Source organism: Pyxicephalus adspersus, chromosome 11 (assembly GCF_032062135.1).
Source record: "Pyxicephalus adspersus chromosome 11, UCB_Pads_2.0, whole genome shotgun sequence".
Taxonomy (NCBI): domain Eukaryota; kingdom Metazoa; phylum Chordata; class Amphibia; order Anura; family Pyxicephalidae; genus Pyxicephalus; species Pyxicephalus adspersus.
Window position 1 is genome coordinate 55,362,918 of NC_092868.1, and position 18,216 is coordinate 55,381,133.

Genomic DNA, 18,216 nt, shown 5'->3' on the forward strand with positions numbered 1-18,216 from the left:
TTCATAAAAACGTCATCTGCCAGAAGATTAAAGCTTTTTGAGACTTGAATGACTGCAATGATTTCCTATTTACTTGCCAATTAAAACTATCAACTTTGGAGCTCATTTCACGCTTTACAAAAAAGAGCTCTTTGCCCTCCCGGCACATTACCTTCTCCAAATACAGGTTTAGAGACTCCGAGAAGCCTATTTGATAAGTGCTGTGGATTGTGCGTCATGGTTGGGGTGTCTTCTCAGTCAAACATATAAATAGAGAGCGTTTAGGTGAGAATAAAAAACGATCGTGAGAATTGTACCCAGCGAATGTCTATCAGCATGGTCACCGCTCAGATTTTGCTCATTCTCTTGGCATTCTGCTCTGTCCAATCAGCTGTACCTATCCGCCGAGATAAAATCACAGCTAGCACCAGCATGGTATGTATCAGAGGGACATCTTTATTATTACTTTGTGCAGTAATATTATGTTCTACATTGCTTCAGGAACTGATGTGTGCAAGCAGAAAATTCTTATGTCACCAGAGTGTATACATATCTGTAACAGGATGTACAATAATGACAAATCAATGGTGACCCTAATCCCATTATTACTTCCATCTGCCTTTTACTGCTTTCAATTGATCCAGGCGAGTACAGATGAGACGCTGGGGCTTGCAGCTTAGAGATGTAGTCGCCCTTCTTGTACTTTGGCCTATTACGGTCGATTTGTGTTCTAGATTCAGGCATTGATTAATCTTATGTTAAATTGGGGATGTAAGAAACAAAAGAGAAAGGGAAAGTATATAGTGATTGACGGCAAAGGGAGAGACCCACAGGGTTACTCATTGATTGAGTTCAAATGACATATTGCTTTTATTGCAGTCAGACTACGGAAAGATGAATTCGGAGTGGTTGTAAAGGCTTCAGCAGATTTGCTTTATTGAAAGAGCCTCGAGGGTTTCATTGGTCTGCTAACTCAAATTAAATATTGTTGTTTTATTTTGTCTTAGATGTGTTTTTACCCATAGACCTGGTTGATGCTGCAGCCATTGGTATAAGTGTATAGGAAAATCAGGGGACAGGGCGCAGGGGTGCATAAGTGTGGTGTATTTAGGGGGATAAGTCTGGGACATCTATCTATCTATCTATCTATCTAAAGCATGGCAGGTGTACAATTTGCATAGGTTGAATTGCAGATGTTTTGGCTGATACAATTCACTGCTGCAGCAAAATTAAATGATAAAACAAGCAATATATCCATCATCAGTTGTGGAAGTAAATGTGAAATAATAAAGCTTTTCCCATTGGTGGTGAGGTTGCGGTGTGTTTACTGCTTCCTTGAGCCAGGGAACCATTGCTTCTTGTATCTTCTCCAATGGCTTCTCGTTACATGTATCTTCTCCCAATTGCTTCTCGTTCCATGTATCTATTCCCAACGGCTTCTCGTTACATGTATCTATTCCCAATTGCTTCTCGTTACATGTATCTTCTCCCAATGGCTTCTCGTTACATGTATCTTCTCCCAATGGCTTCTCGTTACATGTATCTTCTTCTCGTTACATGTATCTTTTCCCAATGGCTTCTCGTTACATGTATCTTTTCCCAATGGCTTCTCGTTAGATGTATCTTTTCCCAATGGCTTCTCGTTAGATGTATCTTCTCCCAATGGCTTCTCGTTACTTGTATCTTCTCCCAAAAGCAGCTGCATAGAGAATGAATAGTGGCTGCAGTGAGTGGTATTAGTACTGCTCACTTTGCCCACTGTCAAAGGGGCAAACGCTGGTTCTTTAGGAACCAGTGCTGTGGTGCAAGTGTTTGAGCAGCTCCCGAGATGAGCAGCACGTGACCACTCGATCCCAAGATCTGGCCTTGCCCTGTGGCTTTAAATTCATCGTAATTATTGTATAAGTATCCAAATGTGACTTAGTATCCATTCCTTATTCATCATCAATCATACTGAAAGAGGGAGCAGAATTATTGGGAACCAGGTGTGCTGCATGAAAACATATGTAGTATGGAGTTTAGAGGAGCGAATAGAGGGAATAACTCATCAGTTTGCTGCTGCTCTTTTACAGGCCAGTCACAGGGATAGAGATATCGGTCAGACACTTGCAAATAGTGCATTCCACTGGGCTGTTCTTCAAAGGCAAATGAACAGAAATACAAATACTTTGGCATCTATATATAGAATTCAACTGTGTATTTAGCTATTTTCATAGAGGTCAGCCTTCAGCCTCATTATGTTATTTCTGGAAGCATTATTTCATTAAACAAGCCTTTTGGGTCCTCTTTCCACATAAAAAAGCCAGATTAAAAACCTCATATAAGATATGGCCACCTGCACAGGCGCAGCATAGAACATGGCCGTTCTCAGATAAGTGCCTTTATATGTCTAACCTAATAGGAGATCGCATCAAAAATAAAACCAAGGTGAATTGAAAGGAAATCAATGCTGAAATAAAGTTATGCAAGAAAGATGGAATTGTGCATTTGGACACAGGCTGGGCCTGAGCAGTTAATTAAATCCCCTCTGTTTTACAGGCTCCTATTTCAGAGATTCATTTGCTTCTTTTTTTTTTTTTTCCATTTTTTTGAAAAAGTTCCAGGAAACAGTCCATAAATGTAACCATTAAAGCAGGTTATTACATTAAAATCGTACGCAGAAGTGCAGCCTCGGAGCTTGGCAGTACATTATCTGTCAGAATCTGTCATTTTCTTCCGAATTGCCGGTAGAGTGATGTAGAAAAGGTTAGGGCCCTCCGTCTTTAAAGAACCACTGATGTCACGCAAAAATAATGGGGCCATAGAATAATTAAGCCTTTGATTTGTTCTCTCTGTCCCGTTTTACTAACATCTGTGTAAAAGGAAGAGAGAAAAGTAAAATTATCTTATTTCACCGTTATCAAATGCCACGGGCTTAAATCAAGGCAACGAGCGCGTCTGGGGGGGAAAAAAAGGATCCATTTGCCAAAGATTTAGCTGCACGAGTAGCAAATGTAACATATTAACTTGCCTGGCAGCCGGGAAATTAAATCAAACATTGAGTTGTCATCATTTATTTTTCCGTACGACCTGGGAATTGGTTTAAACTAGAGGGTTTTTTAAGGACTGGGCCTAATCTGAAAGGGAGGAGGAATTATTTATAGAGAACAAACAAACATGTTGCATTTGATTAAAGGACCAGTAAATCTAAAATACAAATTAATTTTATGTAAAAAAAATTACAATACTGTTTTGAAAAGTTATAAAGTCTCTATGTCCAAAACTTTAACTGGTACTACAATCACATTTGCTATAGATAGGTTTCATGAAAAAAAGGAATGCCATATGTCTCTCAATTAGAAGGGTTACTTCAAACATGTCTGTACTCCACACATTTCCCAGTTTTATATATCTTCATATATGTTGCAAGTAATACCGGAAATCTAGCAAGCTCCCAATTTATATGGATAATGAGAAGTGAATTATAGTATACTCTTAGCAACAGAGGCCACCCTAGGTACTAAATAGGTTCAAAGGAGAGGAAAGACAGAGGGGGTTTCTTTCTGGCTAAAAATAATATTTCTTTATGTGGAAGAATGTGGTTACATACATTATAGCAGTCAGCAATCTTTTTTGGCCACTAGGCCATTTCAGAGGTAGGCAGGAGCACACTAGGCCGGACTTTCCCCCGAGTCCTGCCCTAATGGCTCCGCCCCTACCAGTAACGCCCCCTGAAGGAAGGGAAATCCCTCTCCTCCGCAATGCATACAGAGGAGACGGAATGTTCCCTATTTACCCCGTTGGCGGAAGTGTAAATAGGGAAGAAGCCACAACAGGGAGGCTCAAGAGCCACATGCGGCTCTGGTAGTTTGTTCTGTCTCCGCTGTGGGTTGGCAACCGGCATTAGGCCAGATTGGCCAGGGGGCATCAAGCCAGAACAAACTACCGGCTAGGCTGTATCTGGCCTAAAATCCAGAGTTTGCCGACCCCTCTATTATAGGGTACAGTTATTCATATTCATAAGTAGAACAGGTTCTAGTATATACATACAGTTCTAATCGGAGCTGCAGAGGCGCTGGCTGTGATCCAAAGAACTCTTCTAGCATATTTATCCTTTAACCCCACAAGGGAAAATCTCTGTGGTTTCTCTTTCACGGCACAGCATAGCACTGATACTGTCCTACCATTTACCATATTTTGGCTTTACTATATCTGGATGGATTTCTCTCTTAAACATAATTTCCTGCCCTATTTTTACTAGAACATTACCTTTATGGTCTCTGAAAAACCCCAGAGAAAGCCCAAGAGGCAATAAGTGTCGGGATCAGATACACCTCGCTCGATTTCCATTACTAGTACTTCAGCTATATTAGGAGCTTTATGTCTATTTTGATGAAGTAGAGCGTTCACAATCGGGATATTTGAACAAATACTACCTCTTACTCTATGTTCAAATACCAACACCTATACTGCTTAAATTTGTTTTGTCATTTTTTTTTGTTTGGTACACACGTATACCAATTGTCACCAGTTGGCTTCCACAAAAGTGGTGAGAGCCCTGAGAAGGGCTAAGGCGCAGAGTCCAAGTGGCGACCAGGTCTTCTCCAGAGCCTCCAGTGGTGAGGATGTTGCGCTGCTGATCATCATGTTAGCTGTCTGTAAGGTGGTCTTCTTTCCCCTGACCCCCAATGTATACAGGTGCTACCCCAACCATCATTGTAATAGGCATTAAGGGGGCCGCCTCTTACTGATCACTGTGGTTCAGTAAGTGTAGCATGAACTGTAAATTGAAATGTTTTTAGCAGGGGTTCCCCTAAAGTGAACATTATTTCAAAGGTTCCTCTATATTTTAAAGGTTGAGAAAGACTGGTATTGGGAGTAGGAGTTTTAGGAGTACATTGGGGCAACGCTTGAATATTCCTCTGATTCTTGCATCTCTAGAACTGTAAACCTGCAGGAGGAGGCAAAAACTTGAATGTGCCCCACCAGGGAACTTTCGTCCTACAGAACAAGGTGCCACCTTTTAATATACCTCTGATGTACAATATCTTTCATGCAGTTCATAAAAGAGCACTTCCTATCTTTATTTTTTTTAAACATTCTTTATTTTCTCAACTAGGTTATGCATACTTTAAATATCCAGAGTTTAACAAAGATGAGGGAACATCGTAAACAAGGGATGGAAAAATGGGATAGGAATGGCAATTATCAGTCAGCAGGATTTTCTGAAAATGTTCCTAGTATCTAGTATAACCTGATTTGTTGAAGTCACTGAAAGTAAGTAGGTTGATAATAAGCCAATATGCAGATCTCCTCGTCTAAACACATATTCTATGAAGCACAGAATAGTATATGTGCACATCATGGCAGCTATACCTTCTCCAATATGTAGTCTGAGCTTCACTCGATCTTTGGCACCTCCATCTTGACCCGTCCTTGTTCCAGGTCCTGATTCTTCCACAACTTCATTAGCCAGGTTAGGATGATATTAGATTGTCTAGCTTTTAGTTGTTTTTTTACTAGTTTTCATTCAATATGTTTATTTTCTTCGTTTGCTGCAGGAAATAGATGAGGTCAAGAAAAACAATCTCCTTAATGTTCTTTTGGCCATACTGGACTGGGCATCACCGTGGTCTGATGTCGACACCGTAAACAACGATGATCCGGAGTTCCAGTACAGATCTCAAAGGTCCATGTACAACCCACCCATTGCCCGGGAGAAGGGCATGTGCAAAAATTTCTTCTGGAAGACCTTCTCTGCCTGCTAAGGCCCTTACTCTCTTTTTCAGTATTTGTAAAATGTACATGGCCTTGTATCGCACCTCAGCTGCTCATCTGAACATTTTATGTATCACTCATATAAACACCAAAGGCCTCACAAATTTTAATGATCTAATCTTTATATAGCACTAACATATTAGCAGCCCTCTGAGGACCTCAAAATCTAATATCCCTATCACAGTCTAAGGACAACTTTGGAGGGGTAGCTAATTACATTAAATAAAGAAAGAGAAGAAAAGAGTTTTTTTTCGGTTTAAATATATTTGAAATAAATCACAGCAGCAAATTAGTACAAAATATTGCAAAATTTGTTTGATCAGTGGCATTTAAACCATGCAAGGTTGGAGGGGGGGGGGGCTCATTTTTCATAATATACAAGCACTTCTAATGTAGCAAAAGATGGATCTGAACCAAGAGGCCTAGCAAGTGAAAACCTTACTATTACATTTTTTGAGTCTATTACAACCCAATGCGTTTCTCCTTACCGGCTTCCTCAGGGGAGCTTGAGACATATAGTCTGATAAATTAGGCAAAAAGCATACATATATAAGACAAATAAAATAGTAAATGTGATCAAAAATGGGGGTTTTCTCCCTTAAAATTGGTCATCTATAAAAGCAGTTCATTGTCGTTTATAACAACCCAAATGGCTGATACTCTAAGACTCCCTCATCACAAATCACAACCCAGGAGGCTGAGCACACAAGGAAAACTTCATGTATAATTTTCAGATATATGTAGACCATCAAGTAAAAAGTTCTTATCTAGGTATTTGATTGTAAATTATAATTGGGGTCTAGAGTACATAAAGTGTAACTTTATAATATATTATAGTACATAATAGTACATAATATAATGGATGGATTGGATGTGTTGGATCAAGGGAAGTGCTTTAACAAAACAGTGGTTCCTAAAAAAAAAGGAGGATATATGGTAATCTACATTCAATTATTGGCTCATAGGGGTAGCTAATTACCCTACTAGAAACACTGGCATGGGTGGGGGGGGGGGGGGTTATGCAAACCCCATACAGATATAGTCAAGAATGAGATGTAAACCTGGAATTCTAGTGCTCCAAGTGACACCAATGATGTTTTTGACTATCTGTAAGGGTGACATTCTTCCCAATGGCCAGCAATGTAAGAGGAATTCATCTCAATGACCACTACACTAATATACTGTGATCTGTGGATATAGTAAATATAGAAGGGGTTCCCTGAAGACCTGAAAGTTATTTCAAGGGTTGTCCAAGGTTTAAAGGGTTGAGAAAGGTTGATCTAAAGAGACCAGACGGGACCACTCTTGGCTAGAAAAAAGAATAAAAGAAACTGACTTGTTTCATTCATAAACGTCTGATCAGAAGGCTTCATCTAATTTTGTAATAGTGTGTGCAAAATGCATTAATAAACCTAAATGTCAAGCAGGTATAAAAACATAAATTATTGGAACCCTTTATATGTTCATTATTGGATTTTTTTCTTTGTTTTAATAAATGCAAAGAGTGTAAGTACCTGAAGTAGCAGCATTTTGCGGTCCCTGTACAGTGAAGCTCAGACTACAAGAGGAAGAAGCAGCATTAAAAGCCAGTGAGTTGTGCTGCAGAGGAACATGCTAATGGGAGGAAGGGGGGGGGGGGGGGGGCAGCCGAAAAAGCTACAGTCCTTTGCTTCTCCTTCACTGTTCATTCACAGACTTGAAGAAGTCTGTGAATGGACTTCTGGACATCTAATGGACTTGTAAGAGTAAAAAAAAAAAATTGTTGTTGTAAAAAAAAAAAAGGCTGTAATTTTTGTACTGATGTGTCTGTTTACAGTTATGTGGCATATGAAAGTTAAAAATTAGGATTTTACTTGATGTTTGATCTGAGGTTCTCCTTTTGTTCTAAATTGCTTTAAATTTCATCTCATTTTAATGTTGTTCAACTTTATTGAATTTGACCTGTACCAAAATATCATGGTATGTTCTGCAATTAAAAGATGTCTGAGCTAAATGTCCATGGTGTGATTGTATAATAGGCAGAGTATCGGAGTTCCAGTTTTAGGGTCTGATTTGGAGTATCAACAGCTGGTAAAAAGATCCGCTATTTTCATTTCAGTTTAAATTGTGCAATAAATCATCGTAGATTTTCCACAGATATTTTATTCCAAAACCAGAACAACAAAAAGGAGTTTGGTAATTGGCTCCCCCCCAAAATTGACCTTATGCTGCATTAATGACATTTGACCATGGTAGGGACATTAGATTGTTAGCTCCTTTGAGGAGTCACATGACTATGGACTTTGTACAGCGTTGCATAATATGTTGGCGCTACATAAATACTGTGAAATAATTTGGGTGATAAATTCAAGCTAAAGCGAGCCAAACACAAATCAGCTTCAGTTTGGTTTGCAATTCGACCAACTTCTATATAAAAGTTGACACACGAAAGCCGTCTCTTTTTTAGTATCAATTTTGTATTATCAAAATATATCATTATAGTATAATATATAAAAATGATCATTATATTGTCACTCGATAAGCATTGTGCACATGCTCCAAAATACACTTTCACTAAGAGGTTTCAAAAACGCATTAGATACTGTGTTTTATAGACTTATCTGTCAAGGTTCTTTCTATTGTACAACACATATCAATTGCTTTTTGCTGTTTAAATAAAAAATTTAATTTATGGTCGATTTGATGAAAATGTGGAATGGATACTCAATGGAATAGAAAAACCGACTCGTAAACGGGCAATTTACCTGCTGCAGCCTCCAACAAGGTTGAACTATTTGCACCATGCCAAATGCAGGAATTGTTTCGGTGTTACACCAGTTTCATGTGCATGGACCGTGCACCCTTACTGTATACCATGCAAAGTAGAAATAGGTGAGCCGATTTAGATAGCTGCCCATGTTGGGCCTGACTCATTTAGCAGCCATGAAAATGTTATTCCTGGAGATGTCAGCTCATATGGCACGTAGGTAGATTCATATCTGCCATTATCTGACTTAAAACAGCAAAGCATTATACCTGGGCAATCAATAACTGGGAATTAATTAAACGTTTTTACACTGTAATCTACAGATCCTAACAGATATGAATCACTTTGCAATCATAATTCATTTGCGGCCCCAACTCCCTCCTCACATTGTACCATTGATTAATTGTTCGTTTGGAACGTTATGTTTCACTAAAGGGGGTGAATTATGAGCAGCAGGGGTTAATCCTCTTCCTCCCTGTTTCGCTGGCTTCAGCGCTTTTTGTTCCAATCCCATAGAAAGAAAGGTAAATACTGGATGCTGGTGTAATGTTTGAATCATGCTTCCTGGCCAAGCAATTTGCTTCACTTTTCATTAAGTGATAAATCAGTTTTATTATCAATGAACATGCTGTAATTCTCGAGTCATTGCTGGCAGATATGGTCAGGTTACCATAAAGTGAAAAGAGCCTCTTAGAAAGCTCAGGGAATCAAAAATATGTTCATGGAGGTGCCAATGGCTAATTTCTTCACCTTGATCATTGCCATGCCATATTTGATGCCAACTACATTTTGAGTGGTCACCGGTGGATTTCATTGGCATTATTTTCTTTTTCTCAGGAAGGCAATGGATATTCTGTTTGTCCTAAAATATCACACTTATAATGTCTTGTGCCAGTGGCATACATTTGATATGAATTTACTATTATTATTATTAATAATACAAAGTATTTATATTGCTCCAACATATTACTCAGCGCTGTACATTAAATAGGGGTTGCAAATGACAGACGAATACAGACAGTGATACAGGAAATTACTAAGCTTCTAAAATCATTTAGATTTAACTGACAGGTGCATTTGACCCACAGGTGACCTTATGTTACACGACATTAATATAGCGCCGACATATTACACAGTTCTGTACAAAGTCCATAGTCATGTCACTAGCTGTCCTTCAAAGGGGCTTACAATCTATTGTCCCAACCATAGTCATATGTATTTAATACAGTTTAAGGTCAATTCTTGGGAGAAGCCAATAAATTTAATTGCATGTTTTTAGAATGTGGGAGGAAACCCACGCAAACACAGGGAGAACCTGCAAACTGCATGCAGATAATGGCTTGGGTGAGATTCAACCCTGGGACCTAGCGCTGCAAAGGCCAGAGTGCTAACCACTGAACCACTGTGTTGCAACATTTGATCTTCTTCAAGCAAGTTTTGCCCTCACATAGACCTTCATAAAAATGTAAATCCCTCCTGAAGCAAATAAAAATCTCGAAACACAGACCACTAAGGTGCTATAGTTGATCTCTATCAATAGATTATTGACCTAATAGATGCTCTCTTCCACTTCCTCTTCCATAGCAGAAAGTGAGCACAACCTTTGCTAGCTTCTAATTGCCGTTTTTTTGTAACCAATCAAAAACTGGCAATGTGCTTAGTGCAGGTTGAGACTATGCTAGATGGAGGTGCAATATTTGACTTCTTTTTCATTGGTTGCAATATAAAATCATTTTCAGAAGGTTTACTATTGCCAAGGGCTAGAGAGAAGAGAATCGGGAGAAACCCTCCACCACGTGTAAGCTAAGTATGAATTTTTCCCCATGTGACAGCACTGGTGTTTGCTCATTGTCCCAATTCTAGCATAGAGAAAGCCACATGGTGCTCCAGTTTCAAAAGTAATTGGTAGGAATTGGTAGTAATTAGTATATTTGAATTTGGGGAAGTAGGTAACAAAGAAAAGGTGAGTGTGTGCATATGATCAGGGTGAACTATATGTAGCCTTTTCATGCACGAAGCAAAAGCTTTCTTTAAGTTCAGGTATAAAACATGGAGTAATATTCTGCATACCAGCATCTGTTCACATTTGGGTAAATGTGTGCACGGTGGCTCAGTGGCTAGGACTCCAGCCTGTGCAGCGCTGGGTCCTAGGTTCGAATCTCGGCTAGGACACTATCTGCTTGGAGTTTGTAGGTTCTCCCTGTGTTCGCGTGCGTTTTCCCCAGGTACTCCGGTTTCCTCCCACAAACCAAAAAAATTCAGTTAGGTTAATTGGCTTCCCCAAAAAATTGACCTTCGACTGTAATAATGACATATTACTATGGTAGCGACATTAGATTGTGAGCCCCTTTGAGGGACAGCTAGTTACATGACTATAAACTTTGTACAGCGCTGCCTAATATGTTGGCGCTATATACATACTGTGTAATAATGTACAAAATCTATGAGTAGTGATCTTAAAAACACAACATGTGACTTTGATATTTGCATTGTATACTTGTTGATTATTAGGAATATTGCAATAGAAAAGCACAACATGTATGTTTGTGTCACAGGTGAACTTTTGAAGTTGCACAAAAGAAACTGAAACAAAAATATAGATGCAGCTTAGTATATGTTCTATAGCTTGGTACCTATTTATTTTTATCTGCCTACAATGCTCAATGTGATTTCTCCCATTACAAAGATTACTGTAGGTTCTCTGGCTAAACATTAATTTCAATTAAGGAAAAAAGTAACATAAAATAGAAAAGTAAAAGTCATTCAGGCAGCAAGTACAAAAATAAGTTTGTCAACTCCGACTGGATATTAGGAATTAATACTTTTTCCCTGGAGTTCTGTAACTTGTCTTTTTTTCTGCAGTTTTGGGCTTAGCTTTTCTTTTGCTACGCGATAGATACTGGATAACAAACTCGTGTTCTCGCAGTTTGTTTGTTGTTGCTTTTGACACTCCACGTGCGACTGTTGGACATTCTGTACATTCCCATTCACATGTAGAGGCATTGTCTTTGCATCATCTGTGCACACATCCTGGAAAAATTACTTTAATCAGTAAGATGGCTCCAAAACACTTCAATAAAATACATACAGTTATGTTGTATCCAAGTGCAACTCTGTGAAGGTATGTGTAATATTACAACCAGAAAGCTGTTCATTTACTTTTTCCATCCCCTAAAGGAAACTCAACCTATCTAGTTTTCACTGCTCCTTCATTGCACAATCTGCAAGGCTGGAGAGGATACAATTTCATCAGTGAAGCTGGGTGATCCAACAACCTGGAATGGATCTGGTCCAGGATTCAAAACTTTTGCTAGCAAATTACTTTTAGGAAATCCATTCCAGGTTTTCTGGATCACCCAGCTTCACTGATGAAAGTGTATCCTACTTAGCTTTAAAAAATCAGGCCCTCTGTATTCAACTCTGCTGACTGTGTCAAATGCCCATGCTCATGTCTATTGCATGACTCTATCCTATCCTTTAATCTCCATGTCACTGTTGTGTTGCTGTTACACACTGTGTAATGTAAATAGTCAGGGAGTCAAGTAATGAAGTGGGGGACATAGCACCCTGCCACAGTGTGGAATGCTAAAACTGAGGCTGTAGCACTAAAATAGTCAGAAGAGAAGAGGCCGGCTATTGGTAAAATGGAAGGATAAGTAAAAGAACTCTTCCTTTGTCAAGAACTTTCAACACTTTTGTCCACTACAGGTAGATATTTTTAAAAGCAGGCATAGAATAAACACAACTTTTGCTTGTAAAATACCACATAACATCATTATTATTAATATTATTATTATTATTATTAATAATAATATTATTAATAATAATAATAAACAGGATTTATATAGCACCAACATATAACACAGTGCTGTACATTAAATAGGGACATCATAAGCATATACTGTATGGTCATGTGCACACTAAAGTATTAACATATCCCAAACAAGCCAAAAAATCATTAAAAAAAAGCCTCACCTACCTGTGCAACTATAGGCATTGTGGAGAAATCCATCTTTACAGTTTGCAAACATAGGTACTGAAATAATAACTGTTTTCTATTACTTTCTATTGCTGCAGAATCTTTGAGTCTGCTAATTCTCAAATGTAAACAAGCACCAGGGGCTTTATTTATGAAACAGGGAATCTGACATTCCCTCAAACATTGCCTGACGAAATCAAATACTGCCATTAAAACACATGGACCTGGAAGATAATCATGATGGAACGTTTGAGTGAATGTCTGATTCCTTGTTTTATAAACATATCCCCCAGGTCCCCCGGGTTTTCCAAAGCTGCTACAAAGACTGAAGACCTCTTTCGTTTTCAATTTCAGGAATCGAGGATGAATTACTCCATAGAACAAGCTGTTCCATGAACAAGGAGAGTAGCCAGCTGAGCAGCTATTACTGATGTGCGGGTTCAAAAATAATGAATGTTGGTGTTGTTTGGGTAGGTGATCAGTCTTCAAGCAACCTTGTTCTGGGTTACCAGAGGTGAGAGAGCTGTAACAGCCTGTTCTATCATTGTCTATGGGAAGTAACCCTAAAGATCATTTATCCTAATAATGATATGCAAATACCTTACAGTCCATAGTCTGGGCACAACTTTTACACTTACCGTATCGTCAGATGCTGAATATAGAATGATGCGGGGGTAATTGTCATTGGGCTCTTCTCCCATTGGAAGCTGTGCACTGTTAACATCTTCTATTGAATCCTGCTCCATCCAAACTGTCCCTCCATCTAAATGAAAACACAACAAAGCTGAGGGGCTGAAGGATATTTACGTGGTGATATTTCTTTCCTTAGATATGTAGAAGATCATCTGATTTTCTCTCCATAATCTACATCAGGGGTGTCAAACTCAAATACACAGTGGGCCAAAATTGAAAACTTAGACAAAGTCACGGGCCAACCTTGACATATATTGAAAAAATTGAGACGGGCTAAATCTTATTAGCGGCCTGCCGCTGGAACTCCCTCTTCATTGAAATAGCACGTCTGCTAAAACTCCCGGCATTACTTGCATCTATAAAACAGTCCAATGCGGGGCCACGCATAGGCAGGGAGCCCTCTGGTCTAAAGATGCGAATAATGCCGGGCATATTAGTAGTGGCACTCCATCAATGCAGCGGCGGGCCAGCTGCAGTTCATTTTTAGGATTCCTTTGGGGGCCAAAAAAAAGGACTTAGCAGGCCAGATTTGGCCCCCAGGCCAGAGTTTGACACCCCTGATCTACATGGTGGAGAATCCAGTAAGGAAGCATGCTATTGTCATAGATGCAGCATCTGAATGGTGGGAATATCTCACCAGCGAAGCCTCCGAGATACATACAAAGCCACAATGTGATTTAATCTGTCAGCAAAAAATGAAATATAAGATTTACATGGTCCATATAGAGAAATGGCTTCTCAATTATTCAATTTAGTGTCTTTACAAAGCACAAGGGGGCGCTCTTTGCGTCTGGAGGAAAAGAAGTTTACCCTGCGATAAGGAACGGATTCTTCACTGTAAGTACTGTGATAATGTGGAATCGGCTCCCTCAGGAAGTAGTTTCAGCAACTACTATAGATTGCTTTAAGAAAAAGCTGGATGATTTCTAGAAGCACAGAATATACTTGGGGATTAAAGTTTTAAAGTAAAGATAACAGAGACTGTTGATCCAGGGAACATCCGATTGTCTCACGAGATCAGGAAGGAATTTTTCCTCTGTTGGGGCAAATTTTATTTTTTTTGTCTTCCTCTGGATCAACTATGTTCATAGGGTTTTATATCTGGGATATGTTTATTTCCCTAGTGGTTGAATTTGATGTCTTTTTTTCAAGTAGACCTTAAAAAGTGCAGGTAAACCCAAACTTTTTTTTTAATAGAGTGAGGAAGGGTTAATATTTTTGCTGTTAGTGTACCATTATGGAAATTTCACTTCCTGTCTAAAGAAACAACAGGAAGTTAGAAGAAATCTCTCAAAATTTGTTTATTCCCTTGCTGTGAACTGATAAATGGCTAAACTTTGATCGATATTGCTAAACATTAGCACCAAGGTGTTTAATAATTTCAAATGTACCGCTCATACAGTCACATACCTTTCTTAGTACGAGTCCACTTTTTGCTTCCTGTAAGTGCAAGAAACTCTGTGTTTTCTGGCAAGCAGAGGAAGAAATCATTGCTGTCCACTTTTGTTCCATTTTCTGCCAAAACCAGCGATACTGAACTTCTCGTGGTATTCAGATTCAAAACCTGAAGAGCTTTAAACAGCACAAATCTTTGGATTACTTGGAGCACACAACACTTGTATGGTTTAATATTGGCTTTCATATTTTTTATAGGAAATCTAAGATAATGTACATATCTTTGGATATTCTCCATCCTATGACATTGCTTAGCAAATAGTTGGTGTTACTGAAATAAAGCAGACCTGTCACCTTAAACAATTTAAATATTTAGCTTTTTTATGTGTCTTTGGTTGGTTTTGATGATATCACAGGTCCTCTTCACCCTTTTCTTTATCCTTGGAGGAATGCTGTAAAAAGTAAACCAGCGTTCCTCCTGTGAGTGCAGGGTGGGGAGCTTTGAGCTCAAAAAGAAGAAGACTGAAAGGCACTTTCCATTATTTAGCTTGAATGAGGAATGATGAAGGGGGGCAAAGCCAAAGATTAATTGCATATAGCAGCTTCTTTTAAAAACAATTGTGCTGTAAATTTAGGGATGAATTCCTCTATAGTGCCTGCAACTACAGAGCATGATTTATACCTAAAAATATGTTAAAATTTGAAGGTCCTTAGCTAGGTTTAAAAACCTCATTCCTCTGTCTCACAACATAACATGAACATTGTATCCTCGTTTCTCTGCTCAAGCTGCAAGTCTGTGCAAAGAAAGGACAGGAAACGGTGGGGTGTTACAATGAGTGATAACATCAAAACCTGCAGGACTGGGCAACCTGTATTTAATAAATTATTGTTATGTTAAAAGGGACATACACAATGTACGCTGGCATTTTTTAATTAGTTTTAAAAATCTTACTTACCTGGTTGGTGTTCTGATCCTCCGGCCTTATTATATTTTGAATTATGGATATTAAAAGAGTAGAGGAAAAGATAGGCTTTTAAGGCATATGTGAAAAATGTATTTGTGTTTATTATATATGGAGTCTAGGTCAAACTACAGCCCCCGGACCATATACGGCCCGTTGGGCTTTTTTAACCGGCCCGTTGAACTAACCGGGCTGGATAAAACAGGCCACGGCTCTGGCCGGTGCCCCCTGAGCGGCATCAGAAGAAGGACCCCGCTGGGGGTGTGCACTGGGGGGGGCTGCTATATGCCAGAGCCGTTGACAATGTTCGCTGTACAAATGCCGGGCTAGGGGAAGTGGACTGAACAACATGCAGGTTCAGATCTGTGATGGGAGAGTGGGCAGGGTTATTTATGCCATCATGATGTCACCTTCGAGGGCATCATGATGGCATAACCCCACCGACTCTCCCATCGGCCCTGCCCCTCTGCCAAATTTTTTTATCAGAGTGTGGCCCCTGACTGTAAAAGTTTGCCCACCCCTGGTCTAGGTAGTCTTATTTTCAACATAACACTCCTAGTCTATATGTACGAATGCAACATAGCAAAAAGTATTGACAAAACAAATATGTATGTCTCAAAGTATTGAGCTTATCTCGTGTCCCGACGCGTTTCACCATCTTCTTCAGGGGATTTGAAATTTGAAAGTAAATAACAACAAAATGTGATAAAGTCCCCTGTCTGGGAAAATACTTTATCGTTGATGGTTAGTGGTGAAGTGAAGGACAGGACGGCGGCACCAGGTCTCAAGGAGGAGGGAGTTATGAATTATGAATTATGGATCAAGAATTAGTATAGAACTCAGGTGTTCAGCTAAGTGCCACAGTTAAATACATGGTTATTTCAAGTGTGTGGCTTAAACCAAGAGTTTAAAACTGTTTTCTTCTTTTCTTTCTTTACAAACACATGTGCACGCAGGACACCTGATTGACCCCAAGCCCTACCCCCACCTTCTATTTTAAGCATTGCAGTACAGAGACATTATTACCAAGTGTATCCTGTACCTAAATGTATTTATCAATACAAAATGACAATTGTCTGACTGTAAAGATGATTGTTGGTTTCAACCACAAACAAGAAACAAACATGCAGATAACTGCGTTGCAATTAGCTGAACCCCTGAACTGCATGCTCATTCTGGGTCAGTAATTAGGAAAGTATTAAACGCAGGGGACCTGAACACCAACCAGCTAAGCAGAATATTTTAGCACCAGGACAGAAATTGCAGTTTTTATAACCGCTCAGTGAATGGTCCACTATAACTTTTCATTCTTACGTAAATACAAAACTGCATTTTTAGTTGGCAAACTAGACCGGCATTACATAATGCATATATTTATTTAGAGTTATAAGAAATGTGTCAAAATACACCTATCAGATTATTAGAAGATGTCATTCTCCATCTTTACCAAGAAATCTTGAACCTATTCACTTAGGAGAGCAGCATTATAGGTGTAAAATTGGAGCAGCATCCCCCAAAAATCAATGCCCATTAGCATTAAGCCCAGCAACTTCCACAAATGTTCAAAGCCTACAGTTGCCCCGATTCAATCCAGCAGCTTTGGACAAATACCAGTCCAGATTCAGTCCCAACAACAGTTCAGCAATATCCACTAATCATATTATCTGTTTTAGGTGAACTCTTTGTTTGTAATCTTGCTACTTTATTATGTCCAATAACAACAACCCCGCATTCCCCTTACCTTTCTCCATTAACTCCGGCAAGGTGGCCGCCAACACCCCATGCCTCACCTTGCTGCCCCTTTCACGGATCACACAGTGCTTCATCTGCTCTGCGTACTTGAATCAAAAAACTAAAATGTAGAAACAAAGGAGGAAGTTGTATTCCCCTGCAGTAAAAGCCCCTGAAGACACAATCTCAGGTATGCTTAAAAAGGCGTAACACAACTATTTAACTCACTCACTGCCAGGAGGAAGTTGTGTTTTGCAGAGATTTGATTGTAGTTTTACAATAAAAAATAACAGTTCCTACTGAGAAAAAAAAGAAACATAAAATTAAATACGCTCAGATATAATAATATATGACAACAAAACATCTGAAGGGTGAATCATTTTTTTTTGGACGTTTGATTTGCCTACTCTTTATTATTTCAATTTTTCATGCCCCAAAGCAGGCTCAACAAATATCGCTGCTCTATTATTCTGCTTCGCCAGGAGAAAAGTAGGGCATATTAGATATAAGTCTCAAACTATTGAGATATATATATTTTAAAATATATATGTTTCAAATAAAAACCCACTGACATCCACAGAGCAATGTGATTACCTCCTTAGCAAGGTGTAGTAAGCCCTACAATTGCTTAATTTAATCCAATTTGACATAATGCATTGATTAAAAGGCTCCAATGGTGTTATGGTTTTCGATCCCCTCTGGTTCCATGCTGTGAAAGTTGCCTCTGCTACTTCCAACCTGGGGATAAAACATGAAAGGGGTGATTATTGATTTCAATTGAAATTTATATATATCAATCGATACTTAGGTCTAATATAACCTACTTTTCTCCTGAAGAAGCAGATCTGCGAAACGTGTTACACTTGCTTTGGGACATACATGTAAATTTAGATTACCAAATGAATAATGTTAAGTTTTAACTTGTCGATAGTTGTTTTGTGTAGATGTTTTTCTTGTTTTTGGAACGATCTAAG

General features: G+C 38.9%; 1 protein-coding gene and 1 long non-coding RNA gene across 2 annotated transcripts; one reads left to right on the plus strand and one right to left on the minus strand.

Moving 5' to 3' along the window:
• Positions 1-291: 291 nt before the first annotated feature.
• LOC140340988 (uncharacterized) lies at positions 292-7,729 on the plus strand. The gene is made up of 2 exons (XR_011922778.1): positions 292-414; positions 5,520-7,729. It is a non-coding gene; the product is annotated as an uncharacterized lncRNA (long non-coding RNA).
• Positions 7,730-10,848: 3,119 nt separating this feature from the next.
• On the minus strand, positions 10,849-17,520 carry LOC140340896 (DNA fragmentation factor subunit alpha-like). Its single transcript, XM_072426333.1, has 4 exons — positions 17,253-17,520; positions 14,565-14,726; positions 13,100-13,224; positions 10,849-11,512 (listed from the first exon to the last, which is right to left on the minus strand). The coding sequence occupies exons 1-4, from the start codon at positions 17,335-17,337 to the stop codon at positions 11,291-11,293; spliced, it is 594 nt and encodes a 197-aa protein (XP_072282434.1). The 5' UTR covers positions 17,338-17,520; the 3' UTR covers positions 10,849-11,290.
• Between the last annotated feature and the right edge of the window lie 696 nt (positions 17,521-18,216).